Below are 27,638 nucleotides of genomic sequence, written 5' to 3' on the forward strand. Positions count from 1 at the left end.
TTCACACTAAAACATAAACTTCATGAGGTCAGGGATTTGTCTTGTTCATTGATTTATTCCCAGTGCCCAGAATACTTCCAGGCATATGATAGGCATTGATGCCATATATATATATGTATATATATGTGTATATGTGTGTGTGTGTGTGTGTGTGTGTGTGTGTGTGTGTGTGTGTATATACACACATATACATACACACACACACACACACACATATATATATTTATCTTGTCCTTCCGTATGAAAGTTAAATAAAGCCAATTGTGTTAGTCTTTGCTCTGTCTTGTGCTTGGAAAGACCTTTGTCCAGTTCCTTTAGTGAACACATAGGGCAAGGAGAATAGTAAAGAAAAGGATAAAGAACAATTGTTAAAATTACCAACCTGCAAGCAAAGAGAAGAAAGAGTTTCGTAAATTTCTAATCAGTTTAAAAGCACATTCCAGTTGACTGCAAGACTTTGACATCTCTGCACATCTCCAGGCCCAGGATTTATTGGAAGGTCTCTTACTCTGTGAATTGTGTGCCTTGACACATTTCTTTAATGATTTGTAGTAATTTAAGAGTATTTATTAAAATGAGTACTCTTTTAAGGTGTGTGTGGGGGGTGAGGGTAAGTGATGGGAATGAGTATCCTACAAGGGGTCATTGGGAAAGTAGCAAGAATTCTCACAAGTTTTTATGGCAAGAAAAATCCTCCCTTTTGGAGGTGGTGCGACTGTTGCCAGTTCTGTGTCCATTTTTCTTTATGGATAAAATCAACTTGAATGAAGTGCTAGTTACTTGAGAGAAATTCCACTTTTCTTTGAGAGTCATTATATAATCAGGGCTTTGCAAACTTGTTTTAGTTAATTATAATTAGTTAATTATGATTTAGCTAATTATAATTAAACCTTTTTTTTTTTTTAAACTGCTGAAGTTGTCATTGTGTGGCTAGTTGGGGCCCCTTTTTGGCTGGCTTCTTAATCCTTTTTAATATCTCAAAATGTTTCAAAGCTATTGCTCGTTGGCAAGAATGTTTTTCAGGCCCATCTTTAATACTCTCTGCCTCAGGATATGAAATCGCCTACTCTGTAAGACTACTAGTTCTTTTTAGTGGAGAATAGTATGAGAGATAAAAGTCTAGGCTGTTAGGGATGCATATCATATTTTTTCTGTTGAGAATTAGTTATGTTAGTCCATTCTAGTGATATACTAGTAATTACATAGATGTGAGGCTGTATATACATGCTTATAAATATCAGTTCACATTCATACTTTCAGTTTACCACTAGCATAATTTTTTAAATAGACTTTAGTTTTTAGAACAGTTACAGGTTCACAGCAAAACTGAGTGGAAGGCACAGATATTCCCCATTTACCTCCTGCCCCTACACATGCATAGCCTCCGGTTTATCAGCACTCCCACCAGCATTGGTGCATCTGTTATGATTGATGAAACTACAGCGACACAGTATTTTCACCTTAAGTCCATAGTTTACATTAGGATTCACTCTTGGTGGTGTGCATTCTGTAGGTTTGGGAAGAATGTATAATGACATGTATCGATCAATATAGTATCATACAGATAATTTCACTGCCCTGAAAATCCTCTGTGCTATGCCTGTTCATCCTTTCCTCCCCTCTAAGCCCTGGCAACCATTGTTCTTTTTTCTGTCTCCATAGTTTTGTCTTTTCCAAAATGTAATATAATTGGAATCATACCATATGTAGCCTTTTCAGATTGGCTCCTTTCACTTAGTAATGTACATTTAAGGTTCTTTTCATGGCTTGAAAGCTCATTTCTTTTTATTGCTGAAAAATATTCTGTTGTGTGTATGTACAGCAGTTTATCTGTTCACCTACTAAAGGACACCTTGGTTGCTTCTAGGTTTTCGCAATTATGAATAAAGCTGCTGTAAACATTTGTGTGCAGAGTTTTGTGTGGACATAAGTTTTCAGCTCCTTTGGGTAAATACCAAGGAGCATGATTGCTGGGTCATATGGTGAGAGTATGTTTAGTTTTGTGAGAAACTGCCAACCCTTTTCCAAAGTAGATGCACCATTTTGCATTCCCACCAGCAGTGAATGAGCGTTCCTGTTGCTTCACAGCCTCACCAGCATTTGGAGTTGTCAGTGTTCTGGATTTTGGCCATTCTAATAGGTGTTTAATAGTATCTCATTGTTTTAATTTACACTTCCCTGATAACATATGATGAGGGATATCTTTTAATATGCTTATTTTCCATCTGTATATCTTCTTCCACTACTCTGTCTGTTAAATTCTTTGACTCATTTTTTAATCAGGTTGTTCATTTTCTTATTTTTGAGTTTTAAGAGTTCTTCATATAATCTGGATAAGAGTCCTTTATCAGATACGTCTTTTGCAAATATTTTCTCCTAGTCTGTGGCTTGTCTTTATGTATCTCTTGGCAATGTTTTCTGCAGAGCAGAAATTTTAAATTTTAATGAAGTCTATCTAGTGTATCAATTATTTCTCTCGGGTATCATGCTTTTGGTGTTGTATCTAAAAAGTCATTGCCAAACCCAAGGTCATCTAGATTTTCTCCTATTTTATCTTCTAGGAGTTTTATAGTTTTACATTTCACATTCTGTGATCCATTTTGAGTTAATTTTTGTGAAGGGTGTGGGGTTTGTGTCTAGATTCTGTGTGTGCGCGCGCGCTTGGATGTCCATTTGTTCCGGCACCATCTGTTGACAAGGCTGTCCTTTCTCCATTGTATTGCCTTTGCTCCTCTCTCAAAGATCACTTAACTGTATTTATGTGGGTCTATTTCTGGGCTCTCTATTCTTTTCTTATTTCTGATTACTGTAGAAGTAATCTTGAGATCAGATAGTATCAGTTCTCCAACTTTGCTCTTCTCCTTCAGTATCATGTTGTCTCTTCTGGGTCTTTTGCTTCTCCATATACATTTTAAATATATACATTTTTATTATTATTTTTTAATCAATTAATTAACTTATTTATTTTTGGCTGTGTTGGGTCTTTGTTGCTGTGTGCGGGCTTTCTCTAGTTGTGGCAAGCGGGGGCTACTCTGTTGCAGTGTGAGAGCTTCTCATTGTGGTGGCTTTGCTTGTTGTGGAGCATGGGCTCTAGGCACACTGGCTTCAGTAGTTGTGGCGCGTGGGCTCAGTAGTTGTGACTCGCGGGCTCTAGAGCACAGGCTCAGTAGTTGTGGTGCATGGGCTTAGTTGCTCCGCGGCATGTGGGATCTTCCCGGACCAGGACTCGAACCCGTGTCCCCTGCATTGTCAGGCAGATTCCTAACCACTGTGCCACCAGGGAAGTCCCCATATACATTTTAGAATCAGTTTGTTGATATCCACGAAATAACTTGATAGATTTTGATTAGGATTGCATTGACTATAGATCAAATTGGGAAGAACTGACATCTTGGTAATATTGACTCTTCCAGTTCATGAATGCAGAATAACTCTGTTTAGTTCTTCTTTGATTTTTTTCATCAGTTTTGTAGTTTTTGTCATGTAGATCTTGTACATATTTTGTTAGATTTATACCTAAGTATTTTTGGGAGGAAGTGCTAATATGAATTTTTTTAAAAAAAATTTCAAATTTCACTTGTTCATCGCTGGTGTATAGGAAAGTGATTTACTTTTGTATATTAACCTTACATCCTGAGACCTTGCTATATAGACAAGGAGTTTTTTTGTTGATTCTTTCAGATTTTCTATGTAGACAGTCATGATGTCTTTGACTTTGAAGTTTTTTGTTTCTTCCTTTTAAATCAGCAGTAGCTGGAACTTCCAGATGATGTTCAAAAGGAGTTGTGAGAGGGGGATATCCTTACCTTGTTCCTGATCTTAGTGGGAAAGCTTTTAGTCTCTCAACATTAAATATGATGTTGGCTGTAGGTTTTTTTTTTTTTTTAAATTTTTATTTTTGGCCGCGTTGGGTCTTTGTTGCTGTGCGTGGGCTTTCTCTGGTTGCGGCCAGTGGGGGCTACTCTTCATTGTGGTGCGCGGGCTTCTCATTGCAGTGGCTTCTCTTGTTGTGGAGCATGGGCTCTAGGCACACGGGCTTCAGTAGTTGTGGCATGTGAGCTCTAGAGCGCAGGCTCAGTAGTTGTGGCGCACGGGCTTAGTTGCTTGGCGGCATGTGGGATCGTCCCGGGCCAGGGCTCAAACCCATGTCCTCTGCATTGGCAGGCAGATTCTTAACCACTGCGCCACCAGGAAAGCCCCTGGCTGTAGGTTTTTTGTTAGCAATTCTTTATTAAGTCGAGCAAGTTCCCCTCTATACTTAGTTTACTGAAAGTTGTTGCTGTTGATGTTGTTTAAAATCATGAATGGGTGTTTGATTTTTGTCAGATGATTTTTCTGCATCTATTAATATGATCATGTGATTTTTCTTTTTTAGCCTATTGATATGATGAATTACATTAATTGATTCTCTAATGTTGAACCAGCCTTGCATACCTGGGTTAAATCCCACTTGGTTGTGTTGTGTAATTCTTTTTTTTTTTTTTTTTTTTGGAAAGAAAGCATGGCCAGTGGAAGAGTAGTTCTTTTTTTTTTTTAATTTATTTTATTTATTTATTTATTTATTTATGGTTGTGTTGGGTCTTCGTTTCTGTGCGAGGGCTTTCTCTAGTTGTGGCAAGTGGGGGCCACTCTTCATTGCGGTGCGCGGGCCTCTCACTATCGCGGCCTCTACTTCTTGCGGAGCACAGGCTCCAGGTGCGCAGGCTCAGTAGTTGTGGCTCACGGGCCTAGTTGCTCCGCGGCATGTGGGATCTTCCCAGACCAGGGCTCGAACCCGTGTCCCCTGCATTAGCAGGCAGATTCTCAACCACTGCGCCACCAGGGAAGCCCGTGTTGTGTAATTCTTTATATACATTTTCAGATTCAATTTACTAATATTTTGTTGAGAATTTTTTGCTATGTTCACGAGAGATATTGATCTGTAGGTTTTTGGGGTTTTTTTTCGTTGCAATGTCCTTGTCTATTTTTGGTATTACAGTAGTACTGGCCTCATAGAATGAGTTGGGAAGTATTCTGTCTGCTGCTGTCTTTCAGAAGAGATTGTAGAGAATTGATCTAATATCCTCCTTAACTGTTTGGTGTAATTTACCAGGGAACCCATTTGGTCCTGGTGCTTTCTGTTTTGGAAGCTTATTAGTTACTAATTAAGTTTCTTTAATAGATACAGCCCTGTTCAGATTGTTTCTTCTAGTGGTGAGTGTTGGCAAATTATGTCTTTCAAGGAGTTGGCCCATTTCATCTAGGTTTTCAGATTTGTGGGCATAGAGTTGTTTGTAGTATTCCTTTATTATCCTTTTAATGTCAATGGGACCTATAGTGATGGCCCCTCTTTAATTTCTGATGTTAGTAATTTGTGTGTGTCCTCTCTCTCTTTTTCTTAGTTAACCTGGCTAGAGGCTTATCAATTTTACTGATCTTTTTAAAGAAGCAGCTTTTGGTTTCATTGATTCTTCTCTATTGATTTCCTGTTTTCAGTTTCATTAATTTCTGCTCTAATTTTTAGCTTTTTAAAAATCACTTTCTGCTTACTTTGGATTTAATTTGCTGTTCTTTTTCTAGTTTCTTAAAGTGGAAGCTTAGTTTATTGAGTTTAGATTCTTCTTTCTTTTTTAAAAAACAATTATTTATTTATTTATTTATTTATTTATTTTTGGCTGCGTTGGGTCTTCGTTGCTGTGCACGGGCTTTCTCTGGTTGTGGCGAGCGGGGGTTACTCTTCGTTGCAGTGCGTGGGCTTCTCATTGCAGTGGCTTCTCTTGTTGTGGAGCATGGGCTCTAGGCACGTGGGCTTCAGTAGTTGTGGCACACGGGCTCTAGAGCGCAGGCTCAGTAGTTGTGGCACACAGGCTTAGTTGCTCCATGGCATGTGGGATCTTCCAGGACCAGGGCTCGAACCCGTGTCCCCTGCATTGGCAGGCGGATTCTTTTTTTTTTTTTTAATTATTTATTTATTTATTTATTTATTTATTTATTTATTTATGGCTGTGTTGGGTCTTCATTTCTGTGCGAGGGCTTTGTCCAGTTGCGGCAAGCGGGGGCCACTCTTCATCGCGGTGCGCGGGCCTCTCACTATCGCGGCCTCTCTTGTTGTGGAGCACAGGCTCCAGACGCGCAGGCTCAGTAACTGTGGCTCACGGGCCCAGCTGCTCTGCGGCATGTGGGATCTTCCCAGACCAGGGCTCGAACCCGTGTCCCCTGCATTGGCAGGCAGATTCTCAACCACTGCGCCACCAGGGAAGCCCCCTTTGTTTCTTATATATGCATTCAATGCTGTGAATTTCCCTTATTCCCATTGTGGTCTGAGAGCAGACATTGTATGATTTTTATTATTTTAAATTTGTTTCAAGGCACAGAAACAAATGTACTTGGTCTGTTGGTAAATGTTCCATCTGATCTGGAGAAGAATGTGTATTCTGCTATTGTTGGATGAAGTAGTCTAAAGATGTCCATTATATCCAGTTGATTGATGGTGGTGTTGAGTTCAACTATGTCGTTACAGATTTTCTGTCTGCTGGATCTATTTTTGATAGGTGGCTATTAACGTCCCCATATATAATAGTGGATTCATATATTTGTCCTTGTAGTTCTATCAGTTTTTGCCTCATGTATTTTGACACTCTGTTGTTAGGTGCATATGTATGTGTTAAGGGCTTTTATGTGTTGTTGGAGAATTGACCCTTTTATTATTATGTAGTGTTCCTCTTTATCCCTGATAACTTTACTTGTTATGAAGTCTGCTGTGTCTGAGAGCTTCTCCTGCTTTTTTTTTTATCTGAACAAATTTTCAGTATTCAAGTATTACAGTATTATTAAGTATAGTCATCATGCTGGTACATTAGATCTCCAGACATATTCATTCTGTAAAACTGCAACTTTGTACCCTTTGACCAACAGCTCATTTTCCCCACCCCCTGGTAACTACTGTTCTTCTCTCTGGCCAACTTTACATTTTTTATTAGAATTTTTACTTAGTTTGTTAGTTTTTCTAGGCTATAGACTTTTCAAAGTCCCACCGGAGGGAACTTTCCCCAGATTGTTGCTGGTACATCAGTTCCATTCTTAAGAGTTGAGAGTCGGTGAGCATTTGCTTGAATCCTTCCTTCCATATTTTAATTAATACAAGGTTAAATGACACCTTCAGACTGTATCATTAACAGTTTTATCCAGCACTCTTAGTTCATACTAGACTTCAGTCTTGCCCAGGGTACCTCATTTCTCACAAAGGAAGAACATAATCAAACTGGGTGCATGCTTGTGTCTTGGCTTTCACTCTGTATAGACCGGTCTCTCAATTATCCAGGTCTTCTTTAAAGAATACCTCAACTCTTCGCTTTGTGAATACCCACCCCAACTCCCTTTTCAGAAGTTCTGCCTTGATCATTAGACTTCACTAAGCCTGTTTCTCTAGAGTTTTTGCATAGCCCGAAGTGTCTGTACCTTAATTCTATGTGGAGACATTTTTAATTGATACTGTGTTTTACCTGAAAGTCTAGACGTGATATTTAATCATTCTTTATTTCTGAATGAGTTTAGCAGATCTGGAGGCAAAACTTCTCACTAAAAGCCCTAAGAAGGGGAGCTATTATAAATGATACATTAAGAAAAAAAAAACAAAAAAAACCTGGCTTCCAATTGTACATAACTAATATATAAAAATATGATTTATATCAATATTTGTATGTTTGCTTAAACTTATTTGTATCATATCAGTTGTAGAAACTTTTGTGTATGTCATTTCCAACTTATGGAGTAAATATTTAATTAGTTTTTATTAATTACTTAAACCAAAAAAAAAGGTGTTTAAGGCTGGATTTTGTTTTAACATGATTTCTAGTGTTTTCCCTGGGTTTCGATATTATTTTTATTATCCGTATTTTCTACATGGTTTTTAATTGTAGTTTTGGTCTCCTCTTTGACTTCTGAGCTGTTTAAGAGAGTTTTAAAAGTTTCCAATTGTTTGTGTGGATTTTATCCTTGAATTTTGTTATTCATTTCTAATTCTATTATATTTTGTTGGTTTTGTATACTTTCTACATTTTGGAATTTGAGGTTTTTTGACGTATTCATTGGCTTTGGAAAATTCTCAGCTATTATATATTCAACTATTGCTTTTGTACCATTCTTTGTTTCTTCTAATTAAATGTTCATTAGACTGTTTCACTGTGTTTGTTATCATTTACCCTCTCTTTTAAATTTTTTTAATACTTTTGTCCCTCTGTCCTTTGTTCTAAATAGATCATTCTAGATAGATCTTACAGTTTTCTTATCCCCTTCTAACCGTCTAAAAACATAACAATTGAGTCCATTTATTATGCTTTAAAAGTTCTTTATTATTCTTTTTCAAGTTTGCAACTTTTTGTAGTTTTTAGTTCCCTCCTGAAAATTTTAAAGGTCGGATTTTATTACCTTTAACATGGTAAATACAGTTGGTTTAAAATTTTTGTTTGATTATTGCAATATCTGGAGTCGTTTTGTTTCAGTTGTTTCTGCTCATTCTTGCTCATGTCATCTTGTCTCCTCATGTAACTGGTTATCTATGCTTGTGTGCTGGACAATATAGTTGACAGTTTATTTGTAGAAATAGATTGATGATTTTTTTCCCCTCAAACATGGTTTTTCTTTGATTTTTTTTTTTTTCCTGGTACCTAGGGGCACTAGTATTTTAGGAACACCTCAGTTCAGTTTCATGTCTCTCTTTTCTGTTCCAAGCATGTAACTCAAAGCTGTGCAGCAGTCCTTGCAGAGATTGATTTCTGGTTCACTTTTCCTGTTGATGTCCCCAACTTTGGGGTTCCTGCCATCTTGAGTTCCCATTCCCTGGATGGTTGTAGACTTCTAGGACTATCGATGAGTCTGTTGAAACTCACAGTGCGTGCTCTTGGTTGCCTTTTCCTGAGCAGCCGACACCCCCATGGGAAGTGCAGCCCTGAATACCAGGCTCACCTTCCTCTAGTAATTCTTTACTACCTTGTTAGTTTTTTGATGCTTTTAAGACATTTTTACTTTCAAAAATATTTTACTCAGTTTTCTTGTCTTCAGTGGGAGGGTTGTTTCAAATTACCTAGCCTGCTGTTAGTGAAGTAGATGTTCTCTGGAGTTTTCTCTGCATTCTTTTTTTTTGAATTTTATTGTATTTTTTTATACAGCAGGTTCTTATTAGTTATCCATTTTATACATGTTAGTGTATACATGTCAATCCCAATCTCTAATTCATCCCCCTGGCGCCGCCCCCCGCTTTCCCCCCTTGTGTCCATAGGTTTGTTCTCTACATCTGTGTCTCAGTTTCGTCCCTGCAAACGGGTTCATCTTTACCATTTTTCTAGGTTCAACATATATGCGTTAACATATGATATTTGCTTTTCTCTTTCTGACTCACTTCACTCTGTATGACAGTCTCTAGGTCCATCCATGTCTCTACAAATGACCCAATTTCGTTCCTTTTAATGGCTGAGTAATATTCCATTGTATATATGTACCACATCTTCTTTATCCATTCGTCTGTTGATGGGCATTTAGGTTGCTTCCATGACCTGGCTATTGTAAATAGTGCTGCAGTGAACATTGGGGTGCATGTGTCTTTTTGAATTATGGTTTTCTCTGGGTATATGGCCAGTAGTGGGATTGCTGGGTCATATGGTAGTTCTATTTTTAGTGTTTTAAGGAACCTCCATACTGTTCTCCATAGTGGCTGTATCAGTTTACATTCCCACCAACAGTGCAAGAGGGTTCCCTTTTCTCCACACCCTCTCCAGCATTTCTAGTTTGTAGATTTTCTGATGATGACCATTCTAACTGGTATGAGGTGATACCTCATTGTAGTTTTGATTTGCATTTCTCTAATAATTAGTGATGCTGAGTAGCTTTTCATGTGCTTCTTGGCCATCTGTATGTCTTCTTTGGAGAAATGTCTATTTAGGTCTTGTGCCCATTTTTGGATTGGGTTGTTTGTTTTTTTAATATTGAGCTGCATGAGCTGTTTATGTATTTTGGAGATTAATCCTTTGTCCATTGATTCGTTTGCAAATATTTTCTCCCATTCTGAGGGTTGTCTTTTCGTCTTGTTTGTAGTTTCCTTTGCTTTGCAAAAGCTTTTAAGTTTCAGTAGGTCCCATTGGTTTATTTTTGTTTTTATTTCCATTAGTCTAGGAGGTGGATCAAAAAAGATCTTGCTGTGATTTATGTCAAAGAGTGTTCTTTCTATGTTTTCCTCTAAGAGTTTTATAGTGTCTGGTCTTACGTTTAGGTCTTTAATCCATTTTGAGTTTATTTTTGTGTGTGGTGTTAGGGAATGTTCTAATTTCATTCCTTTACATGCAGCTGTCCAGTTTTCCCAGCACCACTTATTGAAGAGACTGTCTTTTTTTCATTGTATATCCTTGCCTCCTTTGTCATAGATTAGTTGACCATAGGTGCGTGGGTTTATTTCTGGGCTTTCTATCCTGTTCCATTGATCTATATCACTGTTTTTGTGCCAGTACCATATTGTCTTGATTACTGTAGCTTTGTAGTATAGTCTGAAGTTAGGGAGTCTGAGTCCTCCAGCTCCGTTTTTTCCCCTCAAGACTGCTTTGGCTATTTGGGGTCTTTTGTGTCTCCACACAGATTTTAAGATTTTTTTGTTCTAGTTCTGTAAAAAATGCCATTGGTAATTTGATAGGGATTGCACTGAATCTGTAGATTGCTTTGGGTAGTATAGTCATTTTCACAATATTGATTCTTCCAATCCAAGAACACGGTATATCTCTCCGTCTGTTGGTGTCATCTTTAATTTCCTTCATCAGTGTCTTATAGTTTTCTGCATATAGGTCTTTTGTCTCCCTAGGTAGGTTTATTCCTAGGTATTTTATTCTTTTTGTTGCAGTGGTACAAGGGAGTGTTTCCTTAATTTCTCTTTCAGATTTTTCATCATTAGTGTATAGGAATGCAAGAGATTTCTGTGCATTAATTTCGTATCCTCCAACTTTACCAAATTCATTGATTAGCTCTAGTAGTTTTCTGGTGGCATTTTTAGGATTCTCTATGTATAGTATCGTGTCATTTGCAAACAGTGACAGTTCTACTCTTCTTTTCCGATTTGGATTCCTTTTATTTCTTTTTCTTCTCTGATTGCCGTGGCTAGGACTTCCAGAACTATGTTGAATAATAGTGGTGAGAGTGGACATCCTTGTCTTGTTCCTGACCTTAGAGGAAATGGTTTCAGTTTTTCACCATTGAGAATGATGTTTGCTGTGGGGTTGTCATATATGGCCTTGATTATGTTGAGGTAGGTTCCCTCTGTGCCCACTTTCTGGAGAGTTTTTTTCATAAATGGGTGTTGAATTTTGTCAAAAGCTTTTTCTGCCTCTGTTGAGATGATCATATGGTTTTTATTCTTCAGTTTGTTAATATGGTGTATCACATTGATTGATTTGCGTATATTGAAGAATCCTTGCATCCCTGGGATAAATCCCACTTGATCGTGGTGTATGATCCTTTTAATGTGCTGTTGGATTCTGTTTGCTAGTATTTTGTTGAGGATTTTTGCATCTATATTCATCAGTGATATTGGTCTGTAATTTTCTTTTTTTGTAGTGTCTTTGTCTGGTTTTGGTATCAGGGTGATGGTGGCCTCATAGAATGAGTTTGGGAGTGTTCCTTCCTCTGTAATTTTTTGGAAGAGTTTGAGAAGGATGGGTGTTAGCTCTTCTCTAAATGTTTGATAGAATTCACCTGTGAAGCTATCTGGTCCTGGATTTTTGTTTGTTGGAAGATTTTTAATCACAGTTTCAATTTCATTACCTGTGATTGGTCTGTTCATATTTTGTATTTCTTCCTGGTTCAGTCTTGGAAGGTTGTACCTTTCGAAGAATTGTCCATTTCTTCCAGGTTGTCCATTTTATTGGTATAGAGTTGCTTGTAGTAGTCTCTTAGGATGTTTTGTATTTCTGCGGTTTCTGTTGTAACTTCTCCTTTTTCATTTCTAATTTTATTGACTTGAGCCCTCTCCCTCTTTGTCTTGATGAGTCTGGCTAATGGTTTATCAATTTTATCTTCTCAAAGAAACAGCTTTTAGTTTTATTGATCTTTGCTATTGTTTTCTTTGTTTCTATTTCATTTATTTCTGCTCTGATTTTATGATTTCTTTCCTTCTACTAACTTTGGGTTTTGTTCTTCTTTCTCTAGTTCCTTGAGGTGTAAGGTTAGATTGTTTATTTGAGATTTTTCTTGTTTCTTGAAGTAGGCTTGTACTGCTGTAAACTTCCCTCTTAGAACTGCTTTTTGCTGCATCCCATAGGTTTTGGATCGTCGTGTTTTCATTGTCATTTGTCTCTAGGTATTTTTCAATTTTCTCTTTGATTTCTTCAATGATATCTTGGTTATTTAGTAATGTATTGTTTAGCCTCCATGTGTTTGTGTTTTTTACGTTTTTTCCCCATAATTGATTTCTAATCTCATAGCGTTGTGGTCAGAAAAGATGCTTGATATGATTTCAATTTTCTTAAATTTACTGAGACTTGATTTGTGACCCAAGATGAGGTCTCTCCTGGAGAATGTTCTGTGTGCACTTGAGAAGAAAGTGTAATCTGCTGTTTTTGGATGGAATATCCTATAAATATCAATTAAATCTATCTGGTCTATTGTGTCATTTAAAGCTTCTGTTTTCTTAGTAATTTCCTGTTTGGATGATCTGTCCATTGGTGTAAGTGAAGTGTTAAAGTCCCCCACTATTATTGTGTTACTGTCGATTTCCTCTTTTATAGCTGTTAGCAGTTGCCTTATGTATTGAGGTGCTCCTATGTTGGGAGCATATATATTTATAATTGTTATATCTTTTTGGATTGATCCCTTGATCATTATGTAGTATCCTTTCTTGTTTCTTGTAACCTTCTGTATTTTAAAATCTGTTTTATCTGATACGAGTATTGCTACTCCAGCTTTCTTTTGATTTCCATTTGCATGGAATATCTTTTTCCATCCCCTCACTTTCAGTCTGTATGTGTCCCTAGGTCTGAAGTGGGTTGCTTGTAGACAGCATATATATGGGTCTTGTTCTTGTATCCATTCAGCGAGCCTGTGTCTTTTGGTTGGAGCGTTTAATCCATTCACGTTTAAGGTAATTATTGATATGTATGTTTCTATTACCGTTTTCTTAATTGTTTGGGGTTTGTTTTAGTAGCTCTTTTTCTTCTCTTGTGTTTCCCACTTAGAAAAGTTCCTTTAGCATTTGTTGTAGAGCTGGTTTGGTGGTGCTGAATTCTCTTAGCTTTTGCTTGTCTGTAAAGCTTTTGATTTCTCCATCGAATCTGAATGAGATCCTTGCCAGGTAGAGTAATCTTGGTTTTAGGTTCCTCCCTTTCATCACTTTAAATATGTCATGCCACTCCCTTCTGGCTTGTAGAATTTCTGCTGAGAAATCAGCTGTTAACCTTATGGGAGTTCCCTTGTATATTATTTGTTGTTTTTCCCTTGCTGCTTTCAGTAATTTTTCTTTGTCTTTAATTTTTGCCAATTTGATTACTATGTGTCTCGGCATGTTTCTCCTTGGGTTTATCCTGTATGGGACGCTCTGCGCTTCCTGGACTCGGGTGGCTATTTCCTTTCCCATGTTAGGGAAGCTTTCAACTGTAATCTCTTCAAATATTTTCTCAGGTCCTTTCTTTCTCTCTTCTCCTTCTGGGACCCCTGTAATGCAAATGTTGCTACATTTAACGTTGTCCCGGAAGTCTCTTAGGCTGTCTTCAATTCTTTTCATTCTTTTTTCTTTATTCTGTCCCGCAGCAGTGAATTCCACCATTCTGTCTTCCAGGTCACTTATCTGTTCTTCTGCCTCAGTTATTCTGCTATTGATGCCTTCTGGTGTATTTTTCATTTCAGTTATTGTATTGTTCATCTCTGTTTGTTTGTTCTTTAATTCTTCTAGGTCTTTGTTAAACGTCTTGCATCTTCTTGATCTTTGCCTCCATTCTTTTTCTGAGGTCCTGGATCATCTTCACTAGCATTATTCTGAATTCTTTTTCTGGAAGGTTGCCTATCTCCACTTCATTTAGTTGTTTTTCTGGGGTTTTATCTTGTTCCTTCATCTGGTACATAGCCCTCTGCCTTTTCATCTTGTCTGTCTTTCTGTGAATGTGGTTTTTGTTCCACAGGCTGCAGGATTCTTTTCTCTGCATTCTAATATGTGCTAGTTTATGTAAATTTTGGGGGGCACTTGAATAGAATGTATAGTCTGTTTTGTTTCCTTGGGTAGTGTATGAAACTTGATATCCATTTATTAGAGTCTACTAGCCAGGATATTGTTATTAAAAGTAAAATAACTCGGGGCTTCCCTGGTGGCACAGTGGTTAAGAATCTGCCTGCCAGTGCGGGGGACATGGGTCCAAGCCCTGGTCTGGGAAGATCCCACATGCTGTCGAGCAACTAAACCCATGCACCGCAACTACTGAGCTTGCGCTCTAGAGCCCGCAAGCCACAACTACTGAGCCTGCAAGCCACAACTACTGAAGCCCGCGCGCCTAGAGCCCCTGCTTTGCAACAAAGGAAGCCACCGCAGTGAGAAGCCCACACACCACAACAAAGTGTAACCCCCACTCGCTGCAACTAGAGAAAGCCCGCGCACAGCAACAAAGACCCAACACAGCCAAAAATAAATAAATAAAATTTTTAAAAAGTAAAATAACTCGAATTCCAAGAAAGAATGAAATCTATGGGTCATGTACTGTCATGTGTTTGAGTTGGCTTAAGTCAGGCTCACTATTGTCACAAAATTCCTGGTTCATTGTATCTCTCTGCCTTTTTTTTAGTCAGCTTCATCCTGTGGCTGGCTCCCCTTGATGGAAGATGGTTGCCTGCAAACTTGGGTACTACATGATTTCTTGTCCATATCCCTGGAGAGGGAGCATGACTCTGTGTCAGCTAAACAGAATTCTAGGACCAGTTTTTATCATATGTCTGTCGCTGACCCAGTCTGTTGCAAAAGTAAACCAATCTCTGGTATCCAAGTACAATAGTCAGAGTTCACACCTAGAGTTAGCAATAGGAGCAGCATGATGGCTTCAGTGGCAGAGAGGCATGAAATGGGTGCCAAGGGGATACCGTGTAGGTCATGGTTATAGATTCTGTTTGGAGGTCCTCCACTTGCTTCTTAACGTTTTATCTGCTTCCTTTGTTAAGGGCTGGGGCTGCTTATTTTTTCTTCTGCTTTGATTGAGCTGCTTTGATCTGTAGAATCCATCCTTCGTTTCAAGAATGCTTTTTTCCATAGAATCTTCGAATATTTTTTTCCATTCAGTCTATTTTCTTTGTTAAGCAGTAGTAATTATGCATGTTTGTTGTATGTGTTATTCTTTTTCCTTGACTAATCTTCCTTCATCACTTTCACTGTTTTAGATTCTTCTGTTTTCTCCAGCCCATCCACCACATACCAACATTGTCTTCAGAATTATTGTTGCTTCATGGGATCCTCTTGTTTTCAGTTCTGCAATTATTTTGATTTCTTCAATTTCTTTGCTCCAACTCACACTCAACGTAGTAGTGATTAGTGGTAGTTCAGGTTCTGCAGCCACACTGCCTGTGTTTGAATCCAAACTCCTCTGCTTAATTGTGTTTTTGAGCAAAGTTCCTTGACCTCTGACCTTGCCTCCTCATCTGTAAAATGGAGATGATGATAGTAGCTGTGTTTTGGGGATACCCCTCCTTGGGTCTCTTGCACCTGACACATCTTGTTGTGTATGCCAAGAACAGAAGGCCTTAACCACTCCTTATCTGGGCCTTTTCTCAGGGTTGTTTTTGCAGTGAGCAGCCTTGTAGAATGAGGGTGTGTCCCCCTCTGGGACAGAGAGCAGGGTTGTTTAATGCTTACTATAAAAGCAGTGGTTTCCCACACTCTTCGTTCCTTGTAATACAGTTCAGTGCGAGTGCAGGAGTCCATTGGGGCCCGTGGTTTTGCCCCGGTGACACTTGGGGCCCAGAAGGGAACTGACAGCAGTATCCTCATGCTTCTGCTGCTTGCTGTGCAGTGAGTGACACAGTCCTTTTGTCTTCGATCCAGGAGTCTTGTGTCTTCCGCCAGCATCCATGAAACAGTAACAGACTAACTTACTAGCTTGTGTAAAGTCCTAGGCCCGGCAGCCGTCTTCATAAGGTTGTTGTGAAGTTTAAATGAGTTAATGCGTTTAACCACCTACAACACTGCCTAGGACATAGTAAGCACTTACTAAATTTTAGCCATGAAGATGTTTCTTTAAATATCCTCATATTATTTGCATTGGATTTTTAGGCCTAAATAAAGGCTCAGAAGAAGATTAAGATTGCTATAAATATCCATTATTATATGGTGAAGATGTATATTGTAATTTGTTGGGTTTATTTAGTTTCTTTTATTAGTTGTGAAAAATGAGTATCCATTAAAAACACATTTTTAAAAAGTCATATAGAAAAACTAAAGGAAATATTTTTTACTAAATAAAATATCCAGAGAGCAGTTGAATTTTAATAATTACTATCCTAATTAACGTCACTGTGGTTTTTTTTTTTTTTTTTAAAGGATTTTCTTATTTATTTATTTATTTATTTATTTATTTTTATTTTTGGCTGTGTTGGGTCTTCGGTTCGTGCGAGGGCTTTCTCCAGTTGCGGCAAGCGGGGGCCACTCTTCATCGCGGTGCGGGGACCGCTCTTCATCGCGGTGCGCGGGCCTTTCTCTATCGCGGCCCCTCCCGTCGCGGGGCACAGGCTCCAGACGCGCAGGCTCAGCAATTGTGGCTCACGGGCCCAGCTGCTCCGTGGCATGTGGGATCTTCCCAGACCAGGGCTCGAACCCGTGTCCCCTGCATTAGCAGGCAGATTCTCAACCACTGCGCCACCAGGGAAGCCCGTCACTGTGGTTTTGAGGTCTTGATAAGTATCGGAGTCTTTTTCTTAATTCTTTTGTGCTTACATTAAAAAATCATATTAAAAGTATAATAGTAACGTACATTTGTGAAAATTTATGAAACTATAGGTAAGTATAAAGAGAATAAGTTAGCTGTAAAAGTATTAGCTTCTAGGGAACCACTGTTTGACATTTTTGTGTATTTATTTATAGTTGCTTACATTTTAAAGTCTTTACATGCCCTCTGAAAGTGGTGACGATCTTGATATTAATGAGTGTCAAGTAGTTTAATGAATAAAGATAGAATAAGTAAAATATTTGCTATTTATCATGTGCTTATTCTTTAGCTTTACAGCACATTTTGGATGTAGTGGATACATTAGATTCAGTGAGCCACACACCACTGGAAAACGTAACTGTCGGGATGCAGACTTTGTTTTGAGCACCACTGTTCTAAAGAAGGAAAGGACATGATTACACAGTTTCTTAGATATGCTTTCTTTTGTAGTCTTAGTACTATAAAGGAAGCAAGGAAAGTATTGCCAATTCTGGGGAGGTAAAGGAAGTTAGGAGAGAGAAAAATAATTTTTATTCTACTTAGTAGTTGACTAAATCATAGAAGCATGCGGTTTGGATAACTAGTAGAAAAATGGATGTTCGTGTTGAGTAACATAATTACCAAATGTTAGTGCATTTAAAAATTTATATTTTTCTGTGATTTTTCTAACTTATGTGTTTGTATATAATAAGATTTATCTGCTTGCTTTGTATTACACAGTGTTTAATTAATCAATTAAACAATTACTGAACATCAGGTTTTGTGATAGGCTCTGGTTTGTAAAACAGATAAAGTAGCTGCTTTCATAGAGTATATAGTCTAGTGGGATGCTGTCTAGTGGTACACTTTTTTGTGTCACTGACCCCTATGGCAGACTCTTTTCCAAATAATGTTTTAAAACTAATAAAATAAAATTGCAAAGATAAATAGTTATATTGGAATATTACCAAAATAGAAAAAAGCCAAATTTGTAATTTCATATTGTGTTCTTTATTTACTCTTAAATCATAAAATCTAATTTATAATTACGGTAATTTTGAAGTAGTGATGAGGGTAAGTGATATTTTGGGGATATCTGCAAGCATTGGATGTGATAAAATATCTGCTTTCTATTGGTGACAGAGACATGAGTATGGCTATACAACTCTGCTTGTGCGTATATTTATGATGAAATGGGGTATTTTTAGAATTCTAAATCTCAGAGGTCAGTAAAAATAAAGATGTAATTTCTCCCTGCAGCATGCTAGAACCCCTTATTAAATACAGTCTAAAAACTGAAAAGATAAGATGCTTTGCTTTTAGTTTTTTTTTTTTTAATTGAAGTATAGTTGATTTACAGTGTTGTGTTAGTTTCTGGTGTACAGCAAAGTGATTCAGATATATATATATATTTCATATTCTTTTTCTTTATGGTTTATTACAGGATATTGAATATAGTTCCCTGTGCTATACAACAGAACCTTGTTGTTTATCCATCCTATGTATAATAGTTTGCATCTGCTAATCCCCAACTCCCAATCTATCCCCCCTGCCGAACTATAAGTCTGTTCTCTATGTCTGTGAGTCTGTTTCTATTTCATAGATAAGTTCATTTGTGTCATATTTTAGATTACACATATAAGTGATATCATGTGTTATTTGTCTTTCTCTTTCTGACTTACTTCGCTTAATATGATAATCTCTGGGTATATCTATGTAGCTGTAAATGACATTATTTCATTCTTTTTTATGGCCGAGTAATACTCCATTGTATGTATATACCACATCTTCTTTATCCATTCATTATTTAGTTTGTTTCCCTGTCTTGGCTGTTGTAAATAGTGCTGCTGTGAACATAGGGGTGCATGTCTTTTCAAATTATAGTTTTGTCCGGATATATGCCCAGGAGTGGGATTGCTAGATCATATGGTAACTCAAGTTTTTTGAGGAACCTCCGTACTATTTTCCATAGTGACTGCACCAATTTACATTCCTACCAACAATGTAGGAGGGTTCCCTTTTCTCTACACCCTCTTCAGCATTTGTTATTTGTAGACTTTTTGATGATGGCCATTCTGACTGCCGTGAGGTGGTACCTTATTGTAGTTTTGATTTGCATTTCTCTAATAACTAGCGATGTTGAGTAAAAAGATAGGGTGCATTGAAAGAATGCACTGTGTATTCGTAAGGAGGCCATAATTGGACTCTAGAATATTTTTGACATCTTATAATCTATTACTCTGTCATGTTGGTGAGCTTGCTGAATATATTTGTAGGATACATACAGCTCTTTCAAAGAATTATTTAACCTTTGGGGGGAAAATTTCATATTGACCAAGATCAAAATATTTTATTTCCATGAACTTTGCTGTGAGGTAAATGTTCTTACTACTTCATAATTTTATTCAGTAGTTCTTAAGAAGTAAAGAGAAAAACTGTATTTTCAACTTTCATCTCATTCTTCATATTCAACAAATGATTCCTCAGTAACATGGTCCTAGTAAAATATTAACATTTCTGTTTAACATGAATTTATTCATAAAACTTATGAGCTATGATCAGATCAGATATCGTGCCAGGCAGTGTGTAGTAGTGGAAAGAGCACCCTTGGGCTTCGGGGTTACACAAATCTGATTGTGTATCCCAGCTTTGCTTCCTGTTAGCTATGTGACCTCAAGCTTATTTAACTTTCAGACTTAGTTTCCTTATCTTTTTTTAAAAATAAATTTATCTATTTATCTGTCTGTGTATCTATGGCTGTGTTGGGTCTTTGTTGCTGCACGCGGGCTTTCTCTAGTTGCAGTGAGCGGGGCTACTATTTGTTGTGGTGCACGGTCTTCTCATTGCGGTGGCTTCTCTTGTTGCGGAGCATGGGCTCTAGGCTTGCAGGCTTCCATAGTTGTGGCACGCGGGCTCAGTAGTTGTGGCCCACGGGCTGTAGAGCGCATGCTCAGTAGTTGTGGCGCATGGGCTTAGTTGCTCCGTGGCATGTGGGATCTTCCCGGACCAGGGATTGAACCCGTGTCCTCCTGCATTGGCAGGCAAATTCTTAACCACTGCACCACCAGGGAAGTCCAGATATTCCTCTGTTTTTTTTTTTTTCCTTTGTTGATCTTTACAACTTACTGGTTTTTTAAACTTTTTTTTTTAATATCTTTATTGGAGTATAATTGCTTTGCAATGTTGTGTTAGTTTCTGCTGTATAACAAAGTGAATCAGCTATACATATAGATATATCCCCATATCCCCTCCCTCTTGCATCTCCCTCCCACCCTCCCTGTCCCACCCCTCTAGGTGGTCACAAAGCACCAGGTTGATCTCCCTGTGCTATGCGGCTGCTTCCCACTATCTGTTTTACATTTAGTAGTGTAGATACGTCAGTGCCACTCTCTCACTTCATCCCAGCTTACCCTTCCCCCTCCCCGTGTCCTCAAGTCCATTCTCTACGTCTGCATCTTTATTCCTGTTCTGCCCCTAGGTTCTTCAGAACCAATTTGTTTTTAATTCCATATATATGTGTTAGCATATGGTATTTGTTTTTCTCTTTCTGACTTACTTCACTCTGTATGACAGACTCTAGGTCCATCCACCTCACTACGAATAACTCAATTTCGTTTCTTTTTATGGCTGAGTAATATTCCATTGTATATATGTGCCACATATTCTTTATTCATTTGGAGTATAATTGCTTTACAATGTTAGTTTCAGATATTACTCTTTTTTAAAAGAGAAGAATTACGTGAGAGAACTATTAGGCACACTTACACTTGTCCTTTTAGTTTCAGCTGGGCTTCTGATACTTTTCTGAAGCCTTTCTAAGTTATATTTTCCACCTCTTCCCTTAACTCCCTTGATACCTTGTACCTCCATCATGACAGTGATTGTGTCCTGTTGCCATCGTTTGCTATTTCATGAATAGATCCATTAAGCATAGGGATCCTGACTCTTTTTTTTTTCCCCCAATAAAGAGATGCTTTATCATATGTACCCTGATAAACACAATAAAATAGACTCTATTTTTATACTACCATTGGACTAGAATGTATGGTACATAGTAGTTACCCAAAATTTTGTTTGGTAAAAAAATCATTCTAAAGCAATGATTTATTGAATCCCTAACAAAGAGCCAGGAGGTGCTAAATAAATGTTCTCTTTATTCCTGTTACTTCCCACAATACAGTTTAATAATGTGTGATCTGGTGGGTGATATCCAACTAGGTGGAAAGTAAATACATAGTTATAGTATGTGAATGTAGGTAATCAGAGTAGCAGCTACATACCTACACTTACTGTATACTTAGGGCATTAGGCTAAGTGCCCAATGTATTATCTTTTTTGATCCTTAGAGGCAGTTTTATAGTAGCTGGCATTAGCTATCTTTTAAATGATTAGCAAACTGAAATTGAGGTGAGGTTAATTAAGCAAGTTGTGAAGGTCACATTGCTAGCAAATGACTGAGATATGATGCAAATTCTGGACCATTTGACTCCAAGCCTTTGATTTTAACTAAAGTAGCAAAACAGCCTTTGCTATTAATTTTAAACATTTTTTGTGTCATAGAACCAACTATTTAGGATTAATCCTAAGTAAGAGTAAGAGTCATGGGAGGTGGAATGGCATTGTGTAAGGGCACGGTTAGAGCTAATTTACAGTTGTGTCCCATTTACCTATGTATCTACAAAGGTTTGCCTAGAGTGCACACGCTATCCAAGTTCTCTTAGGTTCTTTAGTGTAGTTACCACCCACATGTGACACCTGGTGGTTTGAGTTTAAATGCAAGTAGGTGCTTCGACTAAAACCACCCCACTCTGATCATCCCCAGGGTTGGAGAGGACTCCATCTTTCTGGTTTTAGAGCATTTTGTGACCAACTGGCTTTGTCAGTATTTTAGGTCAGGTTCAAAGTAAGGAGAAAGATACACTGGAGATTTTGTATCAAAGAAAAATATAACCCTTAAATTTTTAATTTTTTAAAATTTATTTATTTTTGGCTGTGCTTCACGTCTTGTGGGATCTTAGTTCCCTGACCAGAGATTGAACCTGGGTCCTCAGCAGTGAAAGCTCAGAGTCCTAACCACTGGACCGCCAGGGAATTCCCAACACTTAAATTTTTAAAATGATTAAAAAAAAAAAAGTATGTGTTTGTTCTTATTTGCATATTTCTGGACTGTAGGCATTTGAACAAACAGAATCCCATGAAAGGCAAAAACTGCACACTGGCACAGGTTGAAAGGCCAGCTTTGTTGCATTAGGCACAAGTACAGGATGGTGTTTGAGGCATTTTTATTAGTAAACTGCAGATAGCCTGGTACTCGCATCAGAACGGTTCTCTCGGTTGTCTCTGGGTTCACAGTCATTTCATCCAGAGCATCTCTGGATGACATCTCTTGTTGGATATTTGGGTTTCGTTTCAGCCAGAGTAGTCTGTTTCACATTCTGCTGCCGAACTCTGACAGTCTTTCGAAGGCTTGGGCTAAGAGAAGAGAGGGAGGTAAATGCTAGTTTAATTGTCTTGCCTTGACTTTGACAGATAGTGAGACCTAACTTTTCTACTAAATGAAGAGTGACAGCCAAAAGAAATAGGTTGTATTATTACGTGTAGTTTCACATATTTAGGGATACCTTTTTCTATTTCTATTTTGTGGCTGGAACTGTTCCCTAGGAAGCAGTTATAGGACTTTTCCTTATTCCTTAAAAAACAAATGATTAAAACAACAAAATCCAAACCAAAAATAAGACCAAAACCCAACAATCCTTACTGGGTCTTTGGCAGATCCAGGTTAGAATCATGGGCAGAGCCAGTAGGAAAAATAGCTAAGAGGAGAATATTCCTTTTTTTTTTTTTTTTTTAAAAGAAAAGAGAACTCTTTTAAAGCCTGCTTTACTACTGTCCTCCTTGTGGATCAGGCCTGTTCCTGGTCCCATTTCTTAAAAAAGAAAAAAAAATCCCTTTGTCTGAATCTTTTTCCCCTCTGAAATTTCAAAAGTTGTATACCTGAAGACCTACCAACCTACCAATAACATTCATATGTAACCTTACCATTTCTTTCTAGGTCTAATTTGAGAGAGAGAGAGACAGGCAGACAGATTGTCCTCTTACTTACTTCCCCTTAGTTATAAACAATAAAGAAAACCCAAAAAAAGTTTGAAGTGTTATGTATTTTATTTTTCAGGGGGAGAAAAACAACAGAATACCTGAGATTGTGCCTCAGTTTGCTAGAAAAAAAATACTGACTAGAGGCCATAGTGGTGGTTTGCAACATATAAGAGAGAACGGATAGGCCATACCTATTGGAGGGACCCTGATTTTGGGGGAGGGGGGGGAATGCAGGCTAAATGGCGCTGGTTCTTAGGAGAAATGTGTTCCCAGGGATGTAGTGACATGACCCTCGTCCACCTGGCTCATTGTCTGTAAGCTTCTGAGTCCCTCTTCTTATTCCTCTTTTACAGTTCTCATTTCTTCTCTTGACTCTTACCCTTTCTCGTTACCTAGTAGTAGAAATGGTACAAAAAGGGCATACCCCACATGTGCTCTGCACATCTCTGGGTAGAAATGAAATGCTTCTTTAAAGGTATTTTTATATATGGTCACTTTATAGTACTTTGAATATTATAGACAGAGAGAATCTCTCAAGCAGTACCGTATTCCTTTCTGTCTTTGGTTGTAAAAGTGCTAGAGGGCAGGCAACACAGAATAATTTCTGGCTCTCTCCAGATGCTTTCCCTAGAGCTCTGGAGGCAGCTGGTCTGCTTTTCAGGTTATTGCAGGTCACAGCACTACCATATATTTTGATACAGCATAAACGGTGTCAGTTGATTTCCAAACACTACTATCACTGTTCTCTCGCCTGCTCACCAGCCCACCTATTTTAAGTTTTTGTGATGGCAGTTCTCCACACCTGATGCCAGTTTCTGTGTTAGAGCATGGGTTAAACTGCTGTAACAGAGATGTCCAGATACAGCAGTGGTTTAAATAAAACGTTCATTTTTCTTTCATGTAATATTTCTGAGAGTGAGAGGTCCAGGCTGATGGGGTGTCTTTGCTCCCTGTGGTTATTTATGGACCCAGGTTCCTTCCATCTTGTTTCTGTGCCCTCCTCAGAGTGTTGTGCTCATCTGCAGCATTGCAGCTGGGTTGCTGACATGCCCATGGTCCAGTCCATAGGAAAGAGGGAACATAATTTAGTCTAGAACAAACCCCTTCCTTTAAGGTGATGTAGAAATTGCATGGTTACTTCTGGTCGTATTCTGTTGGTGAGAACTTGCCATGCTTAGATGCAAAAATGGGAAATAAAGTCTGTTGCTGAGTAGTTATGTGCCCTACTAAGACTTGAACAACATAAAAGAAAGAGAGGGACTTCCCTGGCGGTCCAGGGGTTAAGACTTCACCTTCCAGTTCAGGGGGTGTGGGCTTGATCCCTGGTTGGGGAGCTAGCCACCTGCCCACATGCCTCATGGCCAAAAGACCAAAACATAAAACAGAAGTAGTATCATAACAAATTCAATAAAGACTAAAAAATTGTCCACGTCAAAAAAAAAAAATCTTAAAAAAAAATAAGAGAAGGTGGATTTTTGTCCATTGTCCATTCTTCTACAGGGTTATGCGCCTTATTCATCTTTGGAGTTCTTTACATATTCTGGATTTGAATACCTTTTGGGGGATACAAATCACATGTATTTTCTTTCAGTCTGTGATGTACTTTTAAATTTTGTTCATGGGGTCCTTTGTCATATAGAAATTTAATATTTTTATATAGTAAAGTTTGCAGATCTTTTTATAATCCTTGTTTGATACAAATGTATTTTGTATTTGTAGATTTGATTCTATACCAGTTTTGTGGCTAGGGGTAGGCAGGACAGACACAATGATTAATAGGCCCCACAAGCACTTAATTTATGGTCAACTTTTCTACTTCAGTTTTAAAAAGAAACATTTTATTTTATTTTTTTTAACATCTTTATTGGAGTATAAATGCTTTACAATGGTGTGTTAGTTTCTGCTTTATAACAAAGTGAATCAGTTATACATATACATATATCCCCATACTCTTCCCTCTTGCATCAAAAATATGGAAGGCTTCACGAATTTGCGTGTCATCCTTGTGCAGGGGCCATGCTAATCTTCTCTGTATCGTTCCAATTTTAGTATATATGCTGCCGAAGCGAGCACAAAAGAAACATTTTAAATAGGAAAACCAAAGCCATATGTTTGATGCCTCATTGCATCATTAATTTTATGATTTGACAGGATTTACAATTGGTAATAATTATTTCTAACTAAAAAATTTAATAGTTCTCAAAATTATTCATTTGTCAGAATAGTTCCCTAAAATTCATTTTGAATCTAGAAGACTTTGGTAGGGAAGTCATGCTGATCTGAGAGGTAAGAAATCAGAGTTGATGTGAAAGTGAGTGTTCAAGCTGCTAGATGTGCCTCGTATGCAGTTGAAGTATGGTCTGGAGCTCAGGACAGGAGGGAGGGTTAGGGGTGTTGACTTAAAAATCAGTAAGTCAGGGACTTGCCTGGTGGCGCCGTGGTTAAGAATCCGCCTCCCAATGCAGGGGACGCGGGTTTGATCCCTGGTCAGGGAACTAGACCCCACACGCCTGCCGCAACTAAGAGTTCACATGCTGCAACTAAGGAACCCGCCTGCCGCAACTAAAACCCGGCACAGCCAAAAATAAATAAATTTTAAAAAAAGTCAATAAGTTGAGCTTCCCTGGTGGCACAGTGGTTAAGAATCTGCCTGCCAATGCAGGGGACACTGTCTCGAGCCCTGGTCCAGGAAGATCCCACGTGTCATGGAGCAGCTAAGCTCGCGAGCCACAGCTACTGAGCTCGTGTGCCACAACTACTGAAGCCCGTGTGCCTAGAGCCCGTGCTCTGCAACAAGAGAAGCCACGGTGGTGAGAAGCCCCCGCACCACAACGAAGAGTAGCCCCCGCTTACCACAACTAGAGAAAGCCTGCGCTCAGCAACGAAGACCCAACACAGCCAAAAATAAATAAATTTATTTAAAAACACACACACACACACACACACAAAAGATGAGCACGTAAAGGACATGTAGAGAGCTGTACTCACATTTAGAGGTCTTAAATCAGCTGAAGAGACAGATATTAGACCGTTTAATCTTTGTTAACAGCCTCATGAAGTATAGGTAGTTTTCTAATTTTACGGGGAGTAAATTGAAGCTGAGAGAGATGACTTCTACATAAAGTTGCCTAGTTTGTAGTTGGTGGAACTGGTCCTCATGACTCCAAAGCCCATAGTAATCCATGATATCTCCCTGTGTTTAAGAGGTGAAAAGCATTTCACTAAGGAGGGAGTGAGTACTCCTTGGTGCCAGATGAATTTCTGGAGCGTTTGAAGGCTTGTGAGGAGCCCGGGATTATTTATTAGTTCTTTTGCCGCCAGTGGAGGTGGAGAGAACAGTGCCGTGGTTGGAGGATGGACGCCTTGTAGGAAGGGTCTGAGGTGGAGGGCAGCCACTCCAGGGTCCCACTGCGTGAAGTTTGGTGGTGGTGAAAGGAAGAAACGACAGGAGGAGCTTCAACGACTATAAGCTTTTCTGGTTGGTTCGTTGGTTGGTTGGTTTGGGGGTAGTGGTGCAGAAAAGTATGTGTAAGTTTGCAGTTAGAAAAGAAAGGTGGAGCCAGGAGCGTGGGATTGCATTGGGAGCGCTAGTGCAGGGATCGTGCCTGTTAACGTCTAACAATACAGTGTGAGAGACAGGGTGGTGGGTATGTCGTTCCATTTAAAGAGAGGAATGATATTAGGGGTAATGGTGTTTGGAAACCCTCTCAACAGTTAGGTTGCCTCCTAAGAAAGTATGTGTGAGGTGTTCGGGGTTGGAGTCTTGAGGATAATTGAAAAAGGCACTGGAGTCAAGGTGTGTTCTTTTCAGTCATTTAGCTTTTAGAATGGCTGATAGAGGCCGTAATGCTTGTTTTAAATTAATGATAATTTCAATTTATAAATTACCAAGAAACTTTTTCATGAGTCAGATTTGTTCTGTAGAGGAACTGCTATAATCCTGAAAATAAGGTTCTTAACAGTTATTATTAAGATTTGAGTCAATTGTAATTTGGAAAAGTATGCCCTGTTTTACATTATTTTGATGATTATCATTTTATAATAGAGAATAAATATGAACAGTACCATTAATTATATACGTAAGCTTTTCCTATGTTAGTTAAGTATTGTCATTTGTTGCTTCATTATTTTTCCTTTACGATGTGTGCTTTATAGATAAAGTCACTGAAGATTGGTATAATGCAGAATGACTTTTTATATTCTCTTGTTTACTATTAAGCAGAAATCAAAGAGCAATCAGCAGAAGAGGATGCTGAAGCAGAAGTGGACCGCAGCAAACGGCCAGTCCCAGCCTTCCAGCGTTCTGTGTCTGAGGAATCTGCAGCCTCCCTGGTCTCTGTTGGTATAGAAGCCAAAATCAGGTTAGAGAATGAATGCCGCTGGATTGGAGATTAGTGACAGGAAAAAGAGCAGCGAGTTGACTGTAGAGGGAATTCAGAGAGCGCAGGCTTAGGACAGAAAGCTGGGTGGACTTTTAGAGCTGATAGCTCTGCGTGTAGCTGGAGTGAAGCGCGTCCGTGGGCTTAGGTGGCTGTAGAACAGAGCAGTGGTCTACTGCGTCACTCTGCTCTCCTCAGACCAGGACAGACTATTTCCAGTGTGCGATGCCTAGAAGAACAAAGTCTAAACTTTTAGCGTAAGAACGGATTTTTGATT

At 38.5% G+C, this 27,638-nt stretch overlaps 1 protein-coding gene and 1 non-coding gene across 18 annotated transcripts in view; one reads left to right on the forward strand and one right to left on the reverse strand.

Moving 5' to 3' along the window:
• The window catches only part of KMT2C (lysine methyltransferase 2C), a 288,523-nt gene that overhangs the window by 81,554 nt on the left and 179,331 nt on the right, over positions 1 to 27,638 (forward strand). For 13 of the 17 annotated variants that reach the window (XR_009008902.1, XM_057550459.1, XM_057550470.1 and 10 more), the window contains one exon: positions 27,202 to 27,343. Coding sequence is in view for 16 of the 17 variants with exons in the window: in XM_057550459.1 (XP_057406442.1) it covers positions 27,202 to 27,343 (142 nt within the window). In the remaining variant the exon portion in view is untranslated. The remainder of the gene's footprint in view (positions 1 to 27,201; positions 27,344 to 27,638) is intronic. The other 4 variants (XM_057550473.1, XM_057550460.1, XM_057550472.1 and 1 more) reach the window with 1 other exon arrangement.
• LOC114237708 (U6 spliceosomal RNA) lies at positions 24,949 to 25,055 on the reverse strand. The gene has a single exon (XR_003623220.1). It is a non-coding gene; the product is annotated as a U6 spliceosomal RNA (small nuclear RNA).

The sequence above is a fragment of the Balaenoptera acutorostrata genome, chromosome 7 (genome assembly GCF_949987535.1).
Source record: "Balaenoptera acutorostrata chromosome 7, mBalAcu1.1, whole genome shotgun sequence".
In the NCBI taxonomy this organism is placed as follows: Eukaryota; Metazoa; Chordata; class Mammalia; order Artiodactyla; family Balaenopteridae; genus Balaenoptera; species Balaenoptera acutorostrata.